The sequence below is a fragment of the Triturus cristatus genome, chromosome 7, assembly GCF_964204655.1.
Source record: "Triturus cristatus chromosome 7, aTriCri1.1, whole genome shotgun sequence".
Taxonomy (NCBI): Eukaryota; Metazoa; Chordata; class Amphibia; order Caudata; family Salamandridae; genus Triturus; species Triturus cristatus.
In genome coordinates this window covers 1191768685-1191793920 of record NC_140590.1, presented here as the reverse complement: position 1 = coordinate 1191793920, position 25236 = coordinate 1191768685, and the positions used below count along the sequence as shown (strand labels likewise).

Here is a 25236-nt window from a genome sequence, read left to right as displayed (position 1 = left end):
CTGTACAGACCCAGCCCGTTTATTTCTCGATGGTTTCACGCCCTCTTGAACTCTCTTCGAAGTTCTTTTCAACTTTCCCTTACGGTACTTGTTGGTTATCGGTCTCGTGCCCGTATTTAGCCTTAGATGAAGTTTACCACCCGCGTTGGGTTGCATTCCCAAGCAACCCGACTCCGAGAAGACCCGATCCTGACACGACGGGGGCCGCTACCGGCCTAACACCATCCGCGTGGTGAGCCTCGATCAGAAGGACTTGGGCCCCCTGAGCGACGCCGGGGAGTCGGTCTTCTATTCGCCGTATTTCCTGCGCCTGCCGCCGGGCGGGGGTTCGGACCTGGGCTCTTCACTCGCCGTTAAGGGGGGCATCCTGGTTAGTGTCTTTTCCTTTGATTAGTAATATTCTTAAATTCAGCGGGTCGCCACGTCTGATCTGAGGTCTTAGTTGGAAAAAACCCGAAGCGTCGCGGGGGACATGCCGGGGAAGGCCAGGCCCCTGCTAGAGCAGGCGCCTGGGGTCCCAGCAGCGCACGCCCTCTTTCCCCAGATTATTGGGATCATTTGAAACTTCCACACATAAGTGGATGTTAAAAGAACTCAATAACAAAATAGAAATCCGGCTCACAGATTGTTCAGCACATGAATCCAGGAAGGTGCTTTATAGTTTCACATTAACTAAGTAATACATTGGCGTTGTAAAAATGAATCACTATAGTTTTAAGGAAAGTTAACCTGCACCTCCTGGAAGTTAGGTGAGCCTGTATGAATTTTAAGACGCTGAACCATGAACAAAAGGGCAACCAGGGTAATTAAACCTCCGTTAGCTATGAGAAATAGTCATCAGAGAGTACAAAGACTGTGACAAAGTGCCATCTTTCTTGCATGGTATGCCCCCACTTTTTGCTGAATTGCTGATGTACTTTGACTGAGTGTGCCCTGGGCTCCTGCCAATCAGGTACCCAGGGCCTGTGTTCCTTCCCTAAAACTGCATTACAGCCTAAACCCAATTGGCATCTCTGGCCACAGGTCAGCCCCTGGTAAATGGTACCATAGGTACCCAGGGCACTGTGACCAGAGACGGCCCTAAGGGCTACAGCACTTATTGTGCCCCCCTTAGAGGGCCTGTACCCTGACACACACTGCCTTTGCAGGCTGAGTGTCTTCATGCAGAACAAAACAGAGTCGACATGGCACACATCCCTGTGTGCCATGCCCACAAACACACTGCCCTGGCATACCTCAGTCACCCCTCTAGCTGGGTGCACTATGCCAGTGGTGTGGGGACAGGTGCATGAGCCTTGTACCCCTACAGTAACCAGGTCCTTTCCTGGGCACTGTAAGTGCAGTGTTGCCATTAAGAGTATATGGTGCTGGGAGGTCGTCAACACGAACTCCACAGCACCATGATGGCTCCACTGCAGACTGAGAAGTTTGGTATCAAACTTCTCAGCACATTAAACTCACACTGATGCCAGTGTAAGATTTAATGTAAGATGCACGACAGAGGGCAACTTAGAGTTGCCCCCTGAACCTAACCTACAATCCACGTCCTGTCTGAGGGGCTGCCTAGGGTGCCACACAGCAGACATGTTGCTGGACCCCTGGGTAGAGAGCCATCCGCTCTCTTGGACCTGCAACAATGGACATCCTGGGTGAGGTGCTAGATCTCCTCCCCAGAATGGGCAGGGGAAGCTTCAAGGGCAGGGGAAGCTTCAAAGGCATGCCGCCTTTGTGAGCTTCTCCAGGCCACTTGCTGTACTCAGCAACTGGCCCCCACCGGTTCTGACCCCCACTCTGGCGGGAAGACTGGCGGGAAACCCCAAGGGAGGAATGGGGGTGTGTTAGCCTCTGCCAACCCCACCCTCAGGTGGGGGAGACTAGGTGAAGCACATCTCCGGGCTCTTGCCATCTTGAAGATGGGGAGCACTGCCCAATTAGGACTAGGCTACAGCCCCCCTCCCACAGGAGAGTGGCAGGATAGGGGGGTGTACCCACCCCAGGGAAGGGACCCATTGGTCCCTGCCCTTTACCTACCTGTAACACCCCTAAATTTAGTATTTAGGGGCTCCCTGAACCTTCCTTCCTCAGATCCCGAATCCGAAACAAGCAAGAAGATCAAGAAACAAGAAGACCTGCCGTGCAGCTGCTAACAAGAGGAAGACACCAACTGATTTGGCCCCAGCCCTGCCGGCCTGTCGACACTCGAACCTGCTCCTGATAAACCCTGGCGTCTCCAGTGGTCAGCAACCTCAAAAACCCCGGAGGACCTGACTGCCTTGTGACTCTTAAAGACTGGGTCTCCCACGAGCAGTGTTTCTGCTCAAAGCAAGTAACAAGCCCCTGGTGCCAACCAGGAACCGCAACTCCTGCACACTCTGCACCCGCCAAGCCTGGCCTGTGCCGGAGTGGACAAAGACCACGAGGACGTCACCCCGGCAACTGACCCCGAAACCAGCACCCAAGGACCCACCTCGACGCTCCTGACGACGCCTGCAGCCTCAGAACCAGGGACCCCTCCAACCGCGACCAGCTGAGGGTAAGATTTCCCGACGCGAAAAGACACTCCTGCACCCGGCGCCCTGCGGCCCCCTGTGCCCAGCTCCTGGGTGCCTACCTAACCTACAGCTTCCCAACTTACCTCTCGAAGTGGTGGTCGCACCTGAAGAATCTTCGTCCCCGAGCTTGCAGCCTTTATTAGTCACTGAGCTTCTCCATTGAAATTCTTTGAGCACCCGACGGCTCAAAAGCACCCTGCACCCAGCTGCCCAAGTGCCCCTGGGAGTGCAACCTCTGTCTTAATATAATTCCCCACTTGCCCTGAGTAAGTGACCAGGAGCCCAGCTCCCACAGCCGCGTGACCTGCTTGCCAGCAGCCACCAACCAAAGGCCCCCTGCCCGCCCTAGGCTAACACTGGGCCTAACTCTCTCTGCACCCAGCTGCCCCTGTGCGGTGTAACAGCTGTGCTTACCTGACACTGGGAGACCCCTGAGTCTATGTCCAGAACCTTAACTCTACCAGACGAGTACTTACCCAAAAGCCGATAACTCACTTTCTTTCCATAGGGTAACATTGACTGGTTTCACTTGGAAATTCTGCTAAGTGTCGAGTTTTGAAACTTAGAAATATTCACCTAAAATCAGCCGAAGAACGAAAGCGAAAGTACTCACCTGTTATCAGGAGAGATCCCAGTGCTGGATCTTGGTGCCCAGCACTGACCTTGAAAAGTAATTACAACCGTACTTACCAATAACGTGATTTTCCTCCTTAGGATAACATTGCCTGGTTTTCACCAGAAATTCTTCTGTCGATTTTTGAAACTTACAAATATTCCTTAAAAATCGCCTGGATAACAAAAACGATTTCTTTCAACTGTTTACAGGAGATGCACCAGTGCTGGATCCAGGATCCAACACGGAGTTAGAAAAAGTAACGATAACCCGACTTACCTGCTAACTGAATTTCCTCCAATAGGATAACATTGGTGATTCTATGTGATAAAGTGTGTCAACCTTTAAAATACAATAATATTTCTTGAAAATCATACCTGTAACCAAAACGTTTTTACTCGCCTGTTTCCAGGAAATGTCCCAGGACTGAATCTAGGATTCAGTCCTGTGGTAAGAAAAGTAATCCAAAAAGTAACTAATTGCATTTACTTAGAAATTCCCATGAGCTCAATGTATAATTGTGTTTGAATTGTGTTACCTATTGCAACTACTGTACCTATTGCATTCAAAAGTCTATTGCCTATTGAAAGTATTTAACTAAAGCATCTCATTCTGAGAAAGTATATTTTGATACCTATTGTTGGCTCTAAAATAAAACAGCCATATATTTTTATATACAAACCATTGGCCTAGAGTTCAGTTCTTGTGTGTGAGACCATTTGCTGCCTGAGTGTGTACAACAAATGCTTTACACTGTCCTCTGATACTGCCTTACTGCTCGACCAAGCTACCACTTTAGAGAGTAAAGTGATATCTAACTTTAGCGTCTGCCAAACCTCTGGGGACTGTGGACTCTGTACACACTGTACCTATTTGGGAACAGTATATACAGAGCCACTTTCTTACAAAGACTTAAAGCCATCTAGGCAGAAAGTAAGCAGTGCCCCACGTCTCCTGAAAACAGACTATATGAAATCAGTTAAAGAGGTCTAGCCAAACACTATCCAATTTCTTTCCAGCCATGTTCCAACTTATTATCGCAAAGCGGTTATTATCAGTGCCTCAGCCCAACAATGAACTTTGGTGGGGCAGTACAATCTTGTTATCTGCAAACTGTTGATTGCAGTTAGTCAGAGACTTCAGGGGCTGTAAGGTAAGAACCCTCTAGAACTCTACATTATATAAATGTAGCCCAGATGCGACACAATAATAGCAGAACCAAGGTTCTTATGGGACACTGCCTCTGCCAGACCGCGAGCTGCAATGCCTTGCATGTTAAAATTTACCAGCACACAACCCCTATCAAAGGATTTCGTGTCCGGCCCAATACAACTCGCCCTACTTGCCATTGTAATGTTTTGGGCTGTCTGCATCCCAGTTTCAAGATGTCTGCTCATCCATTGCACCACTTTATTTTTTGGGGTATAATCTTCCCACACCCCATTCAGTAGAGAGGAAAATTAGATAGAATCACTGCATATGGCACGACATCAGGTGGAAGATTGGTGCTCACCTTAGCAGGAGGTTTTATGTGAACACTACTCTTAAGGGTTTGCTTATGCCCTTGAGTGTCGACCGGGATTAGCCATTTAGCAGCAGGGTTGACAGGAGCATGGCCGGTGGACAAAGTGTCCTAAGGCTTAGTGAGGTCTTGCGGTCTAGTCTGAACTGGAATTTTCCTAACTGCCCCCTCCCCTGCAATTTTGCTCACTGACACCTGACACCAGGCTGTATTCCCTGACTATGAGTGCACTTATGAATACCAAGAACGCTTCTCTAGCCTAGAATCCACCTACCCATCGCCTTTTCTAGTGAAGCATTCAAGTCTATTGTAAAAAAATGTCCAACAAAGAGAGTCTCCCTTGTCGGCCTCGTCTGTATCCCCTTTAACGATTTCAACTTACTAGGTAAGGGCTTGTCTTCCAAAGTCAGAGCAGATGCAAGTTCTTTTTTTGTTTTTTAAATACTTTCTGGATGTAGAGGAACTAACAAATGTTACAAAAGGTCTGAAGTGAGTTCTGTAGTAGTGTGATGAACTTCAACGGGCACCATAATTAATTTGCTCTCTGGGTATTTGGCATTTACACTAGAATTCAGCCCTATCCTCGAAGAACAAAGGAGGGAATAGGAGTCACAGGAATCCCTACTATGACACTACAAGGCATACCACTAAATTCCTCTTCTACCATGGATGTTTCGGCGCTTAAGCCTCCCATTGCTGAAGTCAAGAAGTACATAATAGATGATTTAGGGCGAATGCTAGATTTGGAGTGGAGGCCATCTGGTTTAAATTGCGTAACTTATGATTCAAGGCATGTGTGGCTGTAGATACACATGCTTTGCATACTCTTGCCATCTAGTGTTGGGTCTGGATGTGTGCAAGTTGTTTTTCTTCGAAGAAGTCTTTTGAGTCACTAGGTAGTGACTCCTTCTCTTGGTGATAATGTGCATGGGCATTGACTCCACTGTTAAGTTGTTTTCTTTCTGCTGTATGGTTCGGACATGTGTGTCTGCGCTCTAGTTCATGGCTGTTACAGTGTTCTTTTCGGGTTCGTGCAACACTCTCACCCTCATCTGTACTCGATCGCGTTTCCCATTCTGTGTATCGAGGTATAGCTACATCGCTCATCGAGTCCACGTGCAATGCGACCCCTATAGGGCTTTGCCCTTTGGGTCTTTTTCCTCAGTCTTCATTAGGTTCTCCAGGAAATGCCCTGCTGGTGATGGAACGGACACCCTTCCGTTACTGCCCTCACTGTCACACGAAATATACCCGGACTGACTGACTTCCGGTCTGTAATCTGTGTTTGTCACCCGAACACAGAGAGGCAGATTGCAAAGCCTGGGTCTCCTTCCAGTCCAAGAAAACCTTTCAAGACTGGTGAGCACGTCGGCTCGAGATGCAGTGGAGAAACATCAAGGACACTCTGGACATCTTCGGCTATGAAGTCATCCAAGAACACTAAGAACACCCTCAATCATCGGTTGCGGAAGAAGAAGCATTCTCCATTGAGGGCAGTTACGATCTGATCTAGAGATCAACCTGGAGATAGAGGAAGTCGCACCGGCTCATCCATGTGTCCCTCAACATGTCGAACACTTCTAGAGACACTCTGCCCCGCTTGATCAAGAGGCCCTCGGTTCACCACTGCCTTCTGGCCATGGTCTGCACTGAGCAAATGGTTCAGGCCCTTGGTCCTCCGGCTCAGCGCCGAAACATCAACCAAAGCCGAAGCGTTCGGCGTCGACCACCTCGGTGCTGAGCCAACCATCGATACCAAGTTGAAAGTCTATGTCCACCGTTTCAACAATGAGCAGAACTTCAGCTCCGAAACCAAAACCTGAGTCACTTGCGAAAGCTTCAAAGCCGACTTCCAAACCCAATTCTGGCAAGCCAGTGAAGCCCATACTTCATAGACTCCAGAAAAACCTGAATGCTAGGCAAAACTAAATCCCCCTACCAGCTTCTTACCGCCGTATCCTCGTCAAGCCTTTGACTCCGATTCCTCTACCACCGAAAATACATTGTTTTTCCCAGAAGCTCTTAACTCACCGGTATCATTAAAAAAAAAACTGAAGAAATCGAACAAAGCCACTAGCTCTTTTACTCCTCCACCACACTCATCACCTCCACCACTGCCACTACCTCCACAACTTCCACCACCAGACTCACCTTCTCCACTACAGTCTGTTCGAAACGCACTAGACATCGCAACTCAGGGGTCTACACAATGGTGGAGTATGCAACACACACCTACTACATTGACCCTCCAGGAGAAATGGACCCAGACTCATATCCCGCCTGTCTCTCCCCTCTTGATGACTCGACAGCATATCTGGAGTTAATCAGTAGAGCTGCTGCCCTTTAAGATGTACAGCTTCACAAGAAACCCTTAGAAGAGGATTTCCAATTTGAGACCTTTTCATCTACCCATAGGGCTACTCAGTATCTGCCAATGCGAAAAGGCATGGTAAGACACACAAGGACCTTTTTAAAGACCCTATTAGAGCCAGGGTTATAACAACCAGGGTTGATAAAAAAAAATATATATATAAGGCCTCCCTATTTGATCCCAGATACATTAAGGGTCAGTTACTACGAGAGTCTGTAATGATTACCACAGCTCACAAGCGGGCTAACTCGCAAGCTAGCAGAGATGCCCTGCCACCTCACAAAGAGAACAAGCGCATTGATGTGATTGTAAAAAGAGTTGCATCATAATCTGCCAATCATTGACATATTGCCAACTCAATAAGACTGTGCTCACTGGAGGAGGAGCCAAGATGGCGACCGGGACGGCAGCGTAGGCTCCCGGCTCCGTGAACCTCCGCATCCCGCACAGATATCCTGCATGAGATCCTTAGCCTGCGCTATATGCCCGTGTTGGTGAATGAGAGCGGCAACCGATCGTGTGACTCCGAAGTTTCTGGCGGCGGTATCGCCGGAGAAATGTCCATTTGAAGTTTGCGGCCTGTGCAACCCTGGAACCGGGACCTCGAGTGGACAACATGGCCGGGCGGCAGTTCAACAACAGCGGCCTTTGGTGACTGGGTGGAGTCGGACTACCGGAGCGGTTCGAATATCGGCCTACATTTCGCCGTGGTCGTTCCTAACGCTAAGCGTAGCGGAACGAGTGAATGCCCGAGGTGGCTAATCCAAGACTCTCCGGTGATTGCCTCAGCCTTCGCCGGTGAGCTGCCCGGCCGCCGCCCGTAACTCGCCCTGATTATTGCGGGCTGCTCCCGGATTTTCGCGGGCGCAGGTCCGTGGTGGGGATGACTGTTGCCCGTGACCACACACCGGATATATTTTTTGCCTGCCCCTGAAACCCTGTTTCCAGTGACACGGAACTTGAGGCGCTTGTCCCTGAGTCCTGGTCCCAATCTGGGTTGGACCTACCCGGCGGCCATCTTGACAGGACGAAGTCTACCATCCTGTACACTGGGTCGCAGCAAGCTTGGAAGTGTGCGACTATGAGGAGCGTAGCGGAGCGAGCGCCGGGAGCTGTGCTGGGGTATGGCGATCTTCTCGAGGCTCTCGTGCCCTTCATTCCACCTTGGTTCACGGCGCCTTGGTATTGGGGAGTAAGCTTGATGGGGTGGTATCAGTGTCGGAACAGTTGCGGCCTGCCTGTCCCCAGGTACATAGGGACTTCCTACACTGCACACAGGAGGACAGTGTCGTGGCCGCCCCTGTGAATAGTGACCAGCTGGAAACTCCGGACAGTATACTAACGTGTGATCGGCTGGCTGTGGGTCTGGTCTGTTCCGGAGGTCTTGGCCCTGAGTGGGGGGTGGTGGCCTTGTCCCGTGCGCGGCCTCCGGCGACCCAGGCACTATTCAAGCAACGGTCACCTGCTCTGGCTGATTCCGCCTTCCTGGACCTTGTGTGCAGTGCAGATCCTGGGGCAGCACTGGGAAAGACGACCCTCCATACTGCTGACTGTGTTGGTATTCAGAGACTTCCACCCTACCTGTGTGTGTCGCTTCCTGGTCTTTTTTGGGCGCTCCTCATCTTTGTAACATTGGACATGGCACTGGGTCGATGGGTATGCATGGGTAGATTCGCAAAGAGTGGCCAAGGATAAGGCTGATCCTTCAGAGGTGGTCATCTAATAGGCGGGCGGGCTCAGGGGTTGCGTGCTCTCACGGCATAACTGTTAGTGTAATAGGTGCATAATGCTCCCAATTTTTCTTTGACATGGTCGATTTTGTGTTGCTTATTGTTTGCTTTGGGGGAAAACATATTGTGCGGGAGGGAGAAGCCGGGGGCATGTTTTGAAGGCCCTCCTCCAGTTTATTAATTTTCTCCCTACCCCCCCCATCTGGTGGGGTTTCTTTTCTCACCCCTCTTTCTCTGTTTCTTCTATATTTCGGGTCTGGTTCCGGGGCGACAGGCACACTGCTGGGGGGGGGGGGCCGTACTCATCTGCAGAGGTGCAGGGTGGGGGGTTGGGGGAGGGGATCCTTTAGTCTTGAACCTTTTTTTTTTTTTCCCATGGCCTCCTTTTTCTTCTCTTATTCTTCTTTGTCTTTCTTTTCTGGGATCAGCATGGTAGAACTCCCTCGTTGTTAATCACTGCTTTTTCATGTGTGCCACAATTCCCGTGGTGTTTTCTGGGTTTTAGGGCAGGGGACTGCAGGTGCAAATGGCCGTGATATTCCTCCACATCCTGAACTTCCTGTTTCAGCGCCATTGATTAGATAAATTGCTGTTTATTGTTGACGTTTATTATTCTGCCTGCTATTTTTCGCTGCTGGGAAACTGTTTGGCACCTGATCCTTCCATCCTCCCTTATTATAAAATGAAAACCTTTTGTATCCTGGTCTCCTACTTGGGCTGTTCAGTGGCCGAGAGTATACTAGCATGGAGATTCTGCTCCCCGAGGTGCTGCCTGTGATAAAATTTGATTTCTGTTACTCTGACTGCTTAGCGGCCGGCCCCGGGGGTTGTAGGCCCATACTTGTTGTTGGTTGAAATGTCAATAAAGGTTTTTCAAAAAAAAAAAAAAAAAAAGACTGTGCTCACTGGAATGAGATGAAGAACCTGCTCCAGTATCCCCCAGAAGAGCATAGAAAGAGAGGACAAGAACTTGTCTCAGAAGGCAAGCTAATATCCAATACCTCCTTACGCTGTGCCCTAGACTCTTCTGACACTGCAGCCAGAGGCATCAATACCAGCAGCACACACTGCTTTGTATTTCTAGATTTAAACCAGAGATGCTGCAAAATCTCTGTTTTGTGCCCTTTAACAAAGAACATCTCTTCGGTCTCCAAGATAGGCAGACCTTGGAGAAAATAAAAAAAGACACTTATACAGCCACAGCAATAGGGTCCTTCAAACACCTACTCCCCATGGCTCATTTCGCTGTTCCAGCTATTGTGGAGGTTCCAAAGCTACCTCTTCTGACACCTCTACCTCTTGCCACCGTAATCCGAGTCAATACTCCTCTCCAAGAGGTTACTTTAGGGGGTCCTACAGGGCAACAGGGCCAAGGGTAGAGGTAAAGGTGCTTCCCCACGCTGTGCAACACCCACTGCCAAACAATGACTTCCCTCACCACATGGCAAACAGTTACATCAGACCAGTGGGTTCTGTACACTATCCAACATGGTTATTGTCTGGAGCTCATTACCACGACTCCCAACATTCCACCTCGCACTCACAGGCTCTCATTGAAACATCAAACATTGCTCAAACAGGAAGTCCAAGCTTTTCTTCCTTTACATCATTAAGGTTCAGGAGTATACTCCTGTACTTTCTTATACCTAAAAAGAATGCAACTTGACAGTAGTCCTAGACCTCCAGTCCCTGAACCAGTGCATCCTGTAGGAGCATTTTTACATGGTGACATAAGACGTGATCTCACTTCTCCAACAAGACAGCTTTATGGCTACACTAGACCTAAAGGATTCCTTTTTTCACATACCAATACACCCAGCACATCGCTAATATTTTAGATTTGTAGTGGCCGGCAAACATTACCAGTTCAAAGTGCTCCCTTTTGGGGTGACTTATGCACTTCAGGTATACACCAAGTGCCTAGCGGTGGTAGCAGCCCATTTACGCAGTCAAAGTCCTCGTATTTCTATATCTGGGCGATTGGCTTATCAAAGCCAACACTCATCAGCCTTGTTAACAACACACTCAAATTACAATAGATCTGCTCCATCGCTAAGGGTTCTCTACCAATGTCACTAAGGGTCTATTCTAAACACACATGAGGGATTAGCCTACCCCAATGCTGCAAGAATCCAGAATTTCCTAGCCTTCATACTTCAATTCCAGGCAATTCAACAACTCACAGTAAGAACAGTCATGTGTCTCTTTGGCATGATGACCTCCTGCATTGCCACAGTCTCTCATGCCAGACTACACATGCTTCCTCTATAGGAATGCTTAGCACAACAGTGGTCTCAGTTACATGGTGAGTTTGAAGGTCTAGTGTTGAAAAAGCACTGCACTCCTCACTCTCTGCCGTGGTGGAACATCAACACTATTGTTAGGGTGGCCTTTCCTTGCCTCTGTTCCCCAGATCACTCTCAACGGATGCATCACTCACAGGTTGGGGTGCACACTTGCAGAACATCACAGTACAGGGTCTCTGGGACACCAAACACCGGGGTCTCCACATCAATTACCTAGAGCTTCAAGCTGTTTACCTAGCATTGAAAGCGTCCTAGTCTGTCCGTACGGCCAATATGACAACCATGTATTATCTACAAAAACGGGGGGGTCACATTCCCCACAGTTGTCTTAACGATCCCAGACCATTTGGAGGTGGACTTTACATCACAAAATTAATCTGTTAGTGGAATACCTTCCAGGAATAGACAACAACTTTGCAGAAATCCTCAGCAGGATGCAGCAACAAGTCCACAAGTAGGAACTCCATCCCAAAGTCCTCCTCTCATACTTCCACAAAGGGGCGGTTCCCTCAAATAGATTTGTTCAAAACTGCAGAAAACGCCAAATGCCCAGACTTTGCATCCAGGTTCCCACACCCACAATCCAAGGGCAACGCACTATGGATGAGTTGGTCAGGGATATTTGTCTACACTTTCCCTCCTCTCCCTCTTATTCCATTTCTCGTTCGGAAGCTCAGGCAAACATGTTGCACCCTAATACTAGTTGCTCCCACATGGGATTGTCAGGCCTGATTCACAACATTACTGGACGTCTCTCTAGTTCCCCATGAGAAGCTCCCCAATAGGCCGAACCTTCTCACTCAAAATCATGGAGAAATCCGGCACCCAGATCCCAAGGCTCTCAACCTTACGATCTGGCTCTTGAGGTCATAGAATTCGGTTACTTAAATCTACCCCCTGAATGTATAACCATTCTTAAAGAAGCCAGTAAGCCTACCACTACAGCATGCTACACCACTAAATGGAAGGGTTTGTTTATTGTTGTCATTCAAAACAAATTGATCCTCTCAATGCCACGGTTTAGAACATTGTCTGTTACCTGCTTCATCTACAGGTCTCTGGACTAGCATTCACCTCCATAAGGTTACATCTCACTGCAGTCTCTGCTTATCTACAAAATAGGCAACACATGTTTTTATTCAAAGTACCTGTCATTTAAGACTTCATGGAGAGGCTTAAAAGAGTCATTCCACCGCTGGTTCGACCTGCACCCTCATGGAATCTTAATTTTGTTCTTACACGCCTCATGGGACCTACATTTAAGCTCATGCATAACTGCCCCTTCAATTTCTATCTTGGAAGGTGGCATTTTTGATTGCCATAACTACACTTAGGCGCATTAGTGACCTCCACGCATTAATCTTAGATGAGCCTTTCTTCCAGCTCGAAAGACAGGGTGGTCCTCCGCACCATCCCTAAATTTCTCCCAAAAGGTGTCTCACTTTCATCCTAATCCATTGAGTGGCCGGGTTTCATCCCACAACCAGACTCCGTTGTGGAGAGAGCTCTCCCCACAGATGTCAGAAGAGCCCTTATGTTCTACATTGATAGAACTAAAACGCTTAGAAAATCCAAACAGCTATTTGTTGCTTTTTCACTACCTCCTAACAGAAATCATATATCCGAATCCGGTATTGCCAGCTGGATAGTTAAGTGCATTGAAACATGTTATACTAAAGTCAAAAGAACATTACCTGCGCCTCCTAGAGCATCCATGGCTTTCATGGGAACCATTCCCATAGCTGACATATGCAAACCAGCTACATGGTCTACACCACACACTTTAAATGAACATTATTGTGTGGATGTTTTAGCACGCCAACAAACAAATGTAGGACAGGCAGTGCTACGTACAATTTTTCAAACCACTGCAACACTCACAGGTTTGCCACTGCTTTTTGGGAGTGCTGCTTTACAGTCTATGCAAAGCATGTGTATCTACATCCACACATGCCTCGAACAGAATATGTTACTTAACCTGTAAGCATCTGTTTGTTGCATGTAGTGCTATAGATTTGCATGGGTTCAAACTGAGGTGGCATGGTGAGCAAAAGAACAATGGGTTGGGATGCTAACCTGAGCGATTGCTAGTAGGTAGACAAATTGAAAGCATTCCTCCTATCCACTTTTGTGTGTTTCGTGCATAATATTCTACACTTGTGTAGGAAATTGACATTTAAAGGTAAACACCTTCTCTACCTAGAATCTCTGAGCGCTTCGAGTGTGGTATAGCCATCAAGGATTATTTTAGCAACCATACTCTATAGGAAATATTTGCCACTGGCAGAAGACACAAATTCCAATTGGCTATGACTTTCCCTAACTTTTATTCTATCTTGAGGAAGGAAAACACTTGTGGTATGTGGATTTGAAAAAGACCTGCCCCTTAAATATATAATTTTTTACAAAACCTCCACATTGGCTGGAGAATTGACAACTAGAAGTTTGAAGTGAGATTAATCTGAGGAAGATATTGGCTGTAAACACTGTTAAAGCTAAGTAACCTGACGTATTGCATTTTTCAACAGGCCTTAGAATAAAAAAATGTCTGGCATCCTCTTTGATCATAAGGGAGTGCAAACATTTTATTAATTTGAAACAAATGTTCAGGATTGTAAACTGTTGTTACATTTAATTATTTCTCCTTTCTTATTGCACTAGTGGCAGACGCTTTAAAGGATACGGTTGCAACCATCAGTAATTTTGTTCTTGTCTTAGAAATATGAAAAATCTTCACACGTGCACTATCTGTAATGCTGCCCTCGATGTCTATTCCTCTAGGGGCCTTGTGTCTGAGTTCAGCTCCTTGCTTCATAGCATCTCACTGTCCTTGCGCCGGCAACACACTGTCACTCTGCTAATTGATGGAGCGGACTGTCTTCTTGGACAGAGTGGACAGCGCACTTCAGACTGGATCCCGGAGTGCCTGCCGCAGGTACACAAAGTGAAACTTTGGGCATATGATTTTGGGGGCTAGTAATTCACATTTTGCAATCATAAATTACTCTGAATTTATGTTGCCTATATACATTACTTCTAAATGTCAAAGAGATTTGAAAAGCACAGCCTGACAAAAAATATACTATTTTTTTTTTTTTTTTAATTACACCTTTACCACGCGAGTAAATTGAAAAGTCAAAAGATGCATGGGAGTTGAGAACGAAATAAAAAAAATACATCCAAGTGTATCAGTTACAATTTTCACCTGTCATTCACCCAGCAAGGTCCCACCTTTATCATTGTTCACTCTCTGATGTAGTTCCGATGTGTTGTTTTCAGGCCCTTGAGTTTAGTTGCCGGTCTACTCTTGATGCACAGATGCTACACGATCTCCAGCTTTATCTCTTCTTACTCAGCACTATAACTTTACTGACTGTCCATTTCCTTTTTGAGTTATTCTACTGTTTTTGTCTCCTTTATGCTCTTCTGTGAAATTACTTCATGTATTTACGTTTTTATGAGAATTACATTCTCTTGTATTTTGAAGTTCCTTCCCCACTTCTAGAAGCTAAAATGCATGTCTGCTAAAAGATGCAGTGTCTGTTCACAAAGGTAAATTTACATGTGTAAATATATTCTTAGACTTTGTAGTACTCTTACTGCTTTTGGCTATTCACCGTTTGAAGAGTGAAGTTACTCCAAAGTGTAGACTTGCATGTCTCCACCACTGAATTCATGGGGTGAAGTGTAATTTATGAGTGTAATATTACTACAAGCACTTTTTTCACGTTGGCAGAGATCTCCGCCACTGAGACGGAGATCTCCTTATGATAAAGTAACAAACTGTACAAAGTTTATTAAACTTAAACAATTACTAATATTATATTTATGTGACTTATTAATGTAAATGAATTTCATATATTGATTTAAAATGTGTAAAAAAAACTTTAAAATACTAGAGCAGTTTTAATTTTGAATGAAAAATTTATTTAATTTACATATATATTGAATAAAAATATTTTTAATAGATTTTTATAAATACCCACCATGTCATGAGTGATGTAATATGTGACGTCATCAGCAGTGCATTGTGGGGGCACAAGATAGTTAGCTTAACTAACTATAACAGCTGAATTTCTCTGGTTTTGTACGAGGGAAATGTCCAACTAACTATAACGTCCTTGAAACCTGTGGTTTTTTTCAGTGAATGTCTAAGGTTTTTTAAATGCTCATTTCTAACTTTAACGTCCCTGAAACCTCTGTTTTTTTCAGTGAATTTGAAAGGTTTTTTAACTGCTAATTCCCAACTTTAACGTCCCTAAAACCTCTGGGTTTTTTCAGTGAATATCTAAGGTTTTTTAAATGCTAATTTCTAAATATGCCTAAATGGGTAGGACAGGTGCAGAAAGAGGAAGAAAGGCGCAGAAAGTAGCAAGAGAAGTGCAGAAAGAGGCAAGTGAAGTGCAGAAAGAGGCAAGGATTTGCCGAAAGAGGGAAGAGGGATGCAGAAAGAGGCACAAGGGGTGCAGGAAGAGGGATGCGGGAAGAGGGATGCAGAAAGAGGCACTAGGGGTGCAGAAAGAAGCAAGAGAGGTGCAGAAAGAAGCAACAGAGATGCAAAAACGGGGAACAGGAAGGGAGCAAGTGGCAAGAGGGGTGCAGAAAGAAGCAAGAGTGGTGCACAAAAACAAAACAAGAGCAGAAAGACGGAACAGAGGTGCAGAAAGACGGAACAGAGGTGCAGAAAGACGGAACAGAGGTGCAGAAAGAAGCAAGAGGGGTGCAGAAAGAAGCAAGAGGGGTGCAGAAAGAAGCAAGAGGGGTGCAGAAAGAAGCAAGAGGTGCAGAAAACGGGGAATAGGGATGGAGAAAGTGGCAAGAGGGTGCAGGAAGAGGGGTGCAGAAAGAAGCAGGAGAGGTGCAGAAAGAGGCAAGAGGGGTAAAAAAAGAGGGAAGAATGGTATAGAAAGAAGCAAGAGATGTGCAGCAAGAAACAAAAGAAGAAACAAAGAAGGAACAGAGGTGCAGAAAGTGGTAACGGGTGAAGAAAGAAGGAAAATGGGGGACAGGGAAGGAGAAAGTGGCAAGAGGGGTGCACAAAAACAAAAGCAGCGCAGAAAGACGGAACAGAGGTGCAGAAAGACGGAACAGAGATGCAGGAATAGGCAAGAGGGGTGCAGAAAGAAGCAAGAGGGGTGCAAAAGAAGCAAGAGGGGTGCAGAAAGAAGCAGAGAGGTGCAGAAAGAAGCAACTGAGATGCAAAAACGGGGAATAGGGATGGAGAAAGAGGCAAGAGGGTGCAGAAAGAGGCAAGAGGGTGCAGAAAGAGGAAAGAGGGTTGCAGAAAGAGGCAAGAGGGTTGCAGAAAGAAGAGGCAAGAGGGTTGCAGAAAGAAGAGGCAAGAGGGTTGCAGAAAGAAGAGGCAAGAGGGTTGCAGAAAGAAGAGGCAAGAGGGTTGCAGAAAGAAGAGGCAAGAGGGTTGCAGGAAGAGGGGTGCAGGAAGAGGGGTGCCGAAAGAAGCAAGAGTTGTGTAGAAAGATGCAAGGGGGGTGAACAAGAGGGAAGAGGGATGCAGAAAGAGGCAAGAGAGGTGCAGAAAGAGGCAAGAGGTGCAGAAAGAGGCACGAGGTGCAGAAAGAGGCACGAGGTGTGCAGAAACAAGCAAGAGAGGTACAGAAACAAGCAAGAGAGGTACAGAAAGAAGCAAGAGAAGTGCATAAAGAAGCAACATATATGCAGAAAGGGGGAAGTGGGGTGGAGAAAGAGGCAAGAGGGATACATAAAGAAAGAGGTGCAGAAAGAAGCAAAAGAAGTGCAGAAAGAAGGAACAGAGGTGCAGAAAGAGGGATGAGGGGTGAAGAAAGAGGCAAGAGAAGTGCAGAAAGAGGCACGAGGGGTACAGAAAGAAGCAAGAGGCTTGCAGAAAGAAATGAAGGAAGTGCAGAAAGAAGGGACAGAGGTGTAGAAAGAAGCAACAGACGTGCAAATCGGGGGAAGAGGGGTGGATAAAGTGGTAAGAGGGGTGCAGAAAAAGCAAGAGGTGCAGAAAGAAATAAAGGAAGTGCAGAAAGAAGGAACAGAGGTACAGAAAGGGGCAACGGGGTGCAGAAAGAGGGAAGAGGGGTAGAGAAAGAGACAAGGGGGTGCTGAAAGAATCATGAATTGGAGTAAAACAAGTACAGAAATAAGGAACAGAGGTGCAGAAAGAGGCAAGAGGGGTGCAGAAAGAGGCAAAAGGGTTGCAGAAAGAGGCAAGAGGGGTACAGAAAGAAAGAAAATAAGTGCAGAAGAAGGAACAGATGTACAGTAAGTCAAGAGGGGTACAAAAAGAGCGAAGAGGGGTACAGAAAGAGGCATGTGGGGTGCAGAAAAAAGCAAGCGATGTGCAGAAAGAAACAAAAGAAGTGCAGAAAGAGGCCACAGGGGTGCAGGAAGAGGGGTGTGAAAGAGGCACAAGGGGTGCAGAAAGAAGCAAGAGTTGCAGGAAAAAGGAACAGAGGTGCCGAAAGAGGCAAGAGGGGTACAGAAGAGGCACAAGGGTTGCAGAAAGAAGATACAGAGGTTCAGAAAGAAGCAACAGAGATGCAAACAGGGGGAAGAGTGGTAGAGAAAGTAGCAAGAGTGGTGCAGAAAAAGCCAAGACTGGTGCAGAAAGAAACAAAAGCAGGGCAGAAAGAAATAAAGGATGTGCAGAAAGGGGCAACGGGGTGCAGAAAGAGGGAAGGGGGGGTGGAGAAAGGGGCAACGGGGTGCAGAAAGAAGGAACGGAGGTGCAGAAAGAGGCAAGAGGGGTGCAGAAAGAAGCGAGAGGTGCAGAAAGAAAATATGTGCAGAAGAAGGTACAGAAAGAGGCAAGAGGGGGGCATAAGGTGTGAAGAGGGGTGTGAAAGAGGCACGAAGAGTGCAGGAAGAAGCAACCGAGGTGCAGAAAGAGGCAAAAGGGGTGCGGGAAGAGGGGTGCAGAAAAAAGCAAGTGATGTGCAGAAAGAAACAAAAGAAGTGCAGAAAGAAAGAACAGAGGTACAGTAAGAGGCAACAGGGATGCAGAAAGAGGGTGGATGAGTAGAGAAAGGCAAGGGGGTGCAGAAAGAAGAAAGAGCTGCAGAAAGAAACAGAAGAAGTGCAGAAAAAGAAGAAACCGAGGTGCAGAAAGAGGCAAGCAGGGTACAGAAGGGAGAAGGGGTGCAGAAAAGTGAGTGGTGCAGAAAGAAACAAAAGAAGTGCAGAAATAAGGAACAGAGGTGCAGAAAGAGGCTAGAGGGGTGCGGGTAGAGGGGTGTGAAAGAGGCACTAGGGGTGCAGAAAGAAGCAAGTCACTTACAGAAAGAAGCAACAGAGGTGCAGGAAGAGGGGTGGAGAAAGAGACGAGAAGTGCAGAACGAAGCAACAGATGCAGAAAAGGAAGAGGTGTGCAGAAAGAGGGAAGAGTAGTGCAGAAAGGGGTAAGATTGGTGCACAAAGAAGCAATAGAGGTGCAGAAAGAGGCAAGAGAGGAGCAGAAAGTAGAAGAGATTTGCAGAAAGAGGCAAGAGAAGTGCAGAAAAAGAAAGGTGTAGAAAGAAGCAATAGAAATGCAGAAAGAGGCAAGAGAGGAGCAGAAAGAAGCAAGAGTGTCTTGCACACCATTCAATCAAGCAATCGGGGGAATTGTAAGCACGCTACTCACCCGTGAGGGTCTCAAGGCGCTGGGGGGTGAGGGTCCGCAGTTCCGTTCAGTCAAAGAGCCAGGTCTTAAGAGCCTTCCTGAAGCTTCGTTGCTTGTTCCAGGTCTTGGCCGCGATGTAGGAGAAGGCTCTTCCCCCTGTTCTTGCTCTGCAGATGCATGGAGTTTCGGCGAGGAAGAGGTTGGCGGATCAAAGGTTTCTTTTGAGGACTTTGTAGGTGATTCTCTCGTTGAGGTATTGGGGCCTGGTGTTATGGAGGTATTTTAGGGGTGGTTGAGTATCTTAAAGGTGACTCTCTTCTCGACGGGGAGCCCGTGGAGATTCCGTAGGTGTTAGCTGATGTGCTTGTGTCAAGGGATGCGGAGGGTGAGTCTGGCGGCAGTTTTCTGTATCGTCTGGGGCTTGCGGAGTAGAGACATGTCAATGCTGCCGTAGAGGGCGTTTCTGTAGTCAAGTCTGCTGCTTATGAGTGCGTGTGTGACTGTCTTCCTTGCCTCAGGGGGATCCATTTGAAAGTCTTACGGAGGATGTGGAGTGTGTTGAAGCAGCTGGAGGCAACGGAGTTGACCTGTCGGTTCATTGAGAGGGAGGAGTCTAGTACAATGCCGAGGTTTCTGGCATTGTTCCGTGGGGGTCGGAGGGCTTCCGAGGGCGGTGGGCCACTAGGTGTTGTCCCATGCTGCTGGGGTGGTTCCAAGGACGAGGACTTCTGTCTTTTCAGAGTTGAGCTTCAGGCAGCTGTTGCTAATCCAGTATGCGATGTCCTGCATTCCTTCCTGGAAGTTGTCTGATGGGGTCTTTAGTGAGGGAGAGGATGAGCTGGGTGTCATCAGCGTAGGATACTATGCTGAGGACGTGCCGTCTGACGATGGCAGCGAGGGGGTCCATGTAGATAATGAAGAGGGTTGGGCTGAGCGATTGTCCATGGGGTACTCTGCTGTTGATTTCCGTGGGTTTGGAGAGGAGGGGTGTCAGTCTGATTCTTTGGCTTCTGGCGGAGAGTAACAAGCGGATACAGTCGAGGGCTGTTCCTTGTATACCGGCATCATGTAGTCTGGCAGCGAGTGTGCAGTGGGAGAGTCAAAAGCTGCTGACAGGTTAAGTACACCATTAGTTACCAATTTAACACCCACATATAGCAAAAAATAACAGGTGACTATTCTAAGTTTGCAAAGGACCTTTCACCACGCTGTAACACTTGTTGCTGCATTTTTGGTAACATTGGAGCTAGATACAAGGCTTTTTTTGTTTAAATCTGCAGATTAGGCAGCAAATGATGGATTATGTAGCTAATACGTAAAATATATAATTGTGCCAAAGTCGGTGGAGCCAAACAGTTGCATAATTCCAGTGGCCCTGCTCATACCTCTGACGAGGTCCAGAAGTGCTCCTCAGTGATTCCTTCTTTTTTTTGTCTCATTGAGTTCGTAGTTTAGCTTCTATGGAAATGGGGAAGGTTAAACCTGAGGTTACCACTCCACAGGCTGGACTGTTCCCATGAGGCACAGGGTCTGACTGATTTGCATATGGCCATGTCTGAACTGGGGTGGCGGAGTGAGCTAAAGAATGATGATGGATTAAACCCAGATCAGTTGACTGGGGGTGAGTGCTTGCAATGTTCAACACTCCGTCCATCATCCCCTTTGGTTTTGCTTTGTTACCACTCCACAACACAGACTACCATACCACATAATTACTCTCCATAACACATAATCCCTATCTACATAATTCCTAAACATTAAATACCACATAATTTCTATCCATATAATTTTACTGTATAGCATGCCACATAATTCCATCACACATAATGTACATTTACAATGCCAATAGCTCTTACTCTTGCAAATGCGAGACCTATTACATTACAAATGCTTCTTTAACTGGTAGTCGTGTTTGCAGAGTGGTGGAGAAAGGGTCTGGGCATCCAACCAGCACTCAGGAATTCTGCTTCTTAGGACCGACAGGAGGTACCAGGAGGGCTTCTTAACCCCAGAGTCCCTCAGGAGTAAAGTGGACTTCATCCTCCAAGCACTACTGTTCCAGGAGGTGCGTTTGCCAAGTGGTTGAGAAAGGGGGGGCATGGCCTCCGAAGACCTCTTAGCAATCCCACTCTGTGGGACTTAGTGGAGGTAACAGGAGGGGTAGTTGTCCCCCAAGGACAACCTTGGGGGCCAACTACCCCTCCTATTACTTCCAGTAAGTCCCACACAACAGCATTGCTTAGTTATCATTGTAGGCCATGCCCCCTTTCCCCATCACTGCAAACTCGTTCCCCGGCGCTCTCTTGGATGGCGATTAAAGTCCACTTTGCTGCTGGGCGTCCTTAGGGGCCAACTAGCCTAACCCATACCTCCAGTATGCCCCAGATAGTGGGATTGCTGACAGGTGGACACAGGCCATGCCCCCTTTGTCCACCACTCTGCAAACTCACCTACAGGCACGCTCTTGGTTGGGGGATGAAGTCCCCTTGCCTCCTGAGGGTCCCTGGGGGCCAACTAGCCCACCAGGTACCTCCAGTAAGCCCCACACAGCTGGGTTGCGGATAGTGATCCGAGGTCACGCCCCCTTTTTACACTACTCTGCAGACGCTCCTCCTGGCGCACTGCTGCCCGGGGATGAAGTCCACTTCAGTCCCGAGGTCCTCCGGACACAAGAGGACCTCATCGCCCCACCAGCAGTGCGCCAAGAGGCGTGTTTGCAGAGTGGTGGAAAAAAGGGCGTGACCTCAGACCACCTCTCAGCAATCCCACTGTGTGGGGCTTACTGGAGGTACCTGGTGGGCCAGTTGGCCCATAAGGACCCTTAAGATTCTAGGGGACTTAATCCCCCAACCCAGAACACGCCAGGAGGCAGCTTTCAAAGTGGTGCACGGAGGGGGCGGGGCCTCTGGCGAGATGCCGTTTTTCTCTTCCCTTTTTGGGGGGTTAGAAGGGGGGCTGTGTGGCCCCCCCTTCTCTCAATATTTTCTGGGCCCTGGAGATCCCATCTCCCAGGGCCGACCACTATTCCTTTTTTTTTTTTACATAAACGGGTAGGAGGCAGCGCCGCCCTTCTCCCAAGGCAGATTTCGGCCCCGGTCACCCCATCCCCAGGGCATGGAGACAGACAGACCCGCCACCACCACCACCACACCCCTGAGAGCCATTCCACTCGGGGCAACCTTTTTTTGGATTTGTTGTGGCCAGCCCGGCCACAGAATGCACATGACCATGACCATGCTTGATGGAAATAAAAGAAGGAACATTCTGGTGTTCTGAATGCGTCTGCTGTGTTTTCTTGAAAGGCTATCCATGAAGAAGGGCGGAGCCCAAAACTCGTCGTATTAGCAAAAGATATTGAAAAAGGATATATGTTGCAGTGGTTTCCTTTAAAGAGCATAACCTACCTGAGTGAGCCATTCCACTTGGGGCAACCTTTTGTTGTGTGTGTGTGTGTGTGTGTGTGTATGTATGTATATATATATATATATATATATATATATATATATATATATATATATATATATATATATATATCCCCATCCCCCTGAGGCCTTTTTTGGCCCAGGGACCCCATTCCCCGGGGCATTGCCTCATTTAAAAAGCAAATATATAAATTTCTCAGGAGGGGGGCCACGTGGCCCCCCTACCTTCGGCCACAGTTGGCCCCGCGACCCCACCACCCTGGGGCCCGGCCAGCCTTGATTTTTTTTAAATATTTTTTTATTTTGGATGGGCGGGCCACGTGGACCCCCTCCTAAGGCCATTTATGGCCCGGGGACCCCATCCCCCGGGGCCTGGACTTCGGTTGGGGACCGCTGGGGGAGCCCCAATGCCCCAGCGGTCCTAGCCGGCTTCCCGCCTCCTGTGGGAGCCGGCATTGCTTTTGGATAAGTGGAGCTGCTGACATGCAGCTCCCCTTGTCCAAAATCAATACTGCTCTGCTTCATAGAAGCGAGAGCAGGTTTCCTGCTCTCAATTCCATGAAGCAAAGCAGAGTTTGCAAAGCATAGTTTGCAGTGACAGGGCGGGAGCAAACTGTAATGTCCCAGGGTGGGCACCCTGGAACATTGCCGGAGACGGCCATGGGGGGTGGCGGTCCCAAGGGCCATAGAGGACTCCAGGCCAATAGGCATTTGAGTGACACTTTATGCTATCGTAAAGCATCGATACAGGACCTACGCAAAGTAAGAGACAGTGTTTCAACATCTAAATCAATGGAAACGATCAGATTTGTTAACAAAAAATGAAGTGAATGTCTTAAATGAAAACCCAATCACACCAGTCTTATACTTTTTACCGAAAGTCCATAAAGATATTATACCTATTCCTGGTAGGCCCATCATATCGGCCAGAAAGAGTCTGTTGGAATCAATGTCGAAATATGTAGATTTCTTCTTACCGCACTTCGTTGTTGGCTTACCATCTTTCATCAAAGACACTAGTGACTTTATCAGAAAGGTAAAAGAAATAAAATTGGAACAAGATTACCTTCTCTTGGTGATGGACATAACAAATCTGTACAATTGTCAACCACAGAGATGGGACCACAGCTGCCAAACACTTTCTGAATCATAGATCTATTCATTTATATGAACATAATCATATGGTTACCACTATGATTGAATTGTGTCTAAAAAATTATTTTTTCCTTTTCAATAGGGATTTATATCAACAACTGGGAGGTGTTGCAATAGGGGCATGCTTCTCCCCCAGCTACGTGTGTCTTCATGTGGGCTGGTGGGAGGAGCATGTCATTTGGGCATTTCACAAAACAACATGGGATTTCAATATTAAATATTTCTAGCGTTACATTGATGATATTTTTGCAATATGGAAGGACATGAAAGAAGAGGCTGAATTGTTTTTCTACAATTAACAACAAGCTTAATTTGAATTTCACAGCACAAATCAGTGACCATAGTGTAGAGTTCATAGATGTGCAGGTTTACTTCGACAAAGGAGAGATCCACACTAAACTCCACTGAAAAATCACGGCTGACAATTCAGTCCTCCATGCTAGTAGAGCGCATCCTAGTCACTTGTTTTGTAGCATTCCCTATGGTGAAGTTTTAAGAATACGTCGCATTTGCAGCTCTGACATTGATCTTAAACAATGCCAACAACAAGCTGTCAAACGCTTCATTTCCCATGGGTATAAACGCACTACAGTATTTAATGCCCTTTTTAGAGCCAACTCATTGACCAGAAAATGTTGTTTGTCACCTAAGGTTGATGTTACTACTCCATTCGCCACCTCACACATCAGTTCCACTGATGATAACACAAGAAATAAGGTTGATTACTACTTTCGGTAGGCAAGAGAAACAAGTTCGACGTAATTCTCACTGGCCGATTGTCTTGACTGATATTACTAGTATTAGTCAAATTCTCCCCAAAAACCCTCTATTACATTCAGACATGCACCATCAACGAGGGACTCCCTAGTCAAGAGTTGCCCTGAGTTCATTACCACACAAACATGGCTATCAAAGAAAACAGAGTTTTTCAAGTGTAGTTCTTGTTGTGCCTGCAAATTCAATGTTAATATATCTGAATACAAAGCTGCATACAGTCTGAAAACTATTAAGATCAAGGGACATTACACATTTCGCACTGAATTTGTAGTCTACATCTTAGAATGTTCCCGTGGGCTTAAATATGTGGGCAGTACTAAGCTCCAAGTTTTCAACAGGATTTTACAACATTTGAGGGCAGTGGTCAATTCGGATCCTAACTATCCTGTGGTCCGGCATTTTAAGCTAGTACACCAAAATAATCTGAATGAACTCAAATATTTCGTAATCTGGGCTGTCCCTATATCAAGATGAGGCGGGAACCGAGAAAAACTTCTCAGACAGTTGGCGTCCCATTTCATCCTCACACTGGATACCAAAATGCCCAGTGGTTTAAATACCAGTGAGGACCTTCATAATTTTTTATAACGTTCACTGGGGTCTTTTAGAGTGAGTAACAGATGGTCACCTTACTTTCCTCTCTTCTGTACTCTTCCAGTTTATGGAGATTATCTATTCATTGCTGTATATTCTCTGTAATCATCAATACCATCATTTATAGAGTTCTTTTATGTGCAATGTGCACAATGTTCTTGCGGTTGTAATATCAGTGATGTTCAATCTAGACAATATTTGACTTTTTTACATCTTACTGTAATATTTTTTGACATCTTAGCAATAGACAGGAGGTTTATTTTTAAGCTTCTGGGCAGTTTCTTGTTTTTATTGTGAATATATTTCTATAAATAACACCTAAGCACTTTATCATATAGCACTTTAGGTTGAAGGTAGTATTCTAGCTAAGCACGTGCACTTTATATCTATGTTCCATGGCCTTTTAGATACAGATGAAATATTTTGCAAATGTATGTTATCGATGTTGTCCCTGTTCGTTAAATCTATTTGTGTACACCAGCATTTGAGTCAAAAGAATATAATCAGTTCTTCATGCATGTTTTCTTCATTTAGGTACAAGTCATCAACATCGATTTAACTAGTTTGATATTTAAGCACTAGCACTTTGATACTGAAGCACTAGCACTT

At 46.7% G+C, this 25236-nt stretch overlaps 1 protein-coding gene and 1 pseudogene across 3 annotated transcripts in view; one reads left to right on the top strand and one right to left on the bottom strand.

Moving 5' to 3' along the window:
• LOC146811565 (28S ribosomal RNA) overlaps positions 1-439 on the bottom strand; it is a 3351-nt pseudogene extending 2912 nt beyond the window's left edge.
• The window catches only part of TEP1 (telomerase associated protein 1), a 1383286-nt gene that overhangs the window by 593134 nt on the left and 764916 nt on the right, over positions 1-25236 (top strand). For all 3 annotated transcript variants that reach the window (XR_014966740.1, XM_085618536.1, XM_085618535.1), the window contains exon 26: positions 13876-14029. Coding sequence is in view for 2 of the 3 variants with exons in the window: in XM_085618536.1 (XP_085474662.1) it covers positions 13876-14029 (154 nt within the window). In the remaining variant the exon portion in view is untranslated. The remainder of the gene's footprint in view (positions 1-13875; positions 14030-25236) is intronic.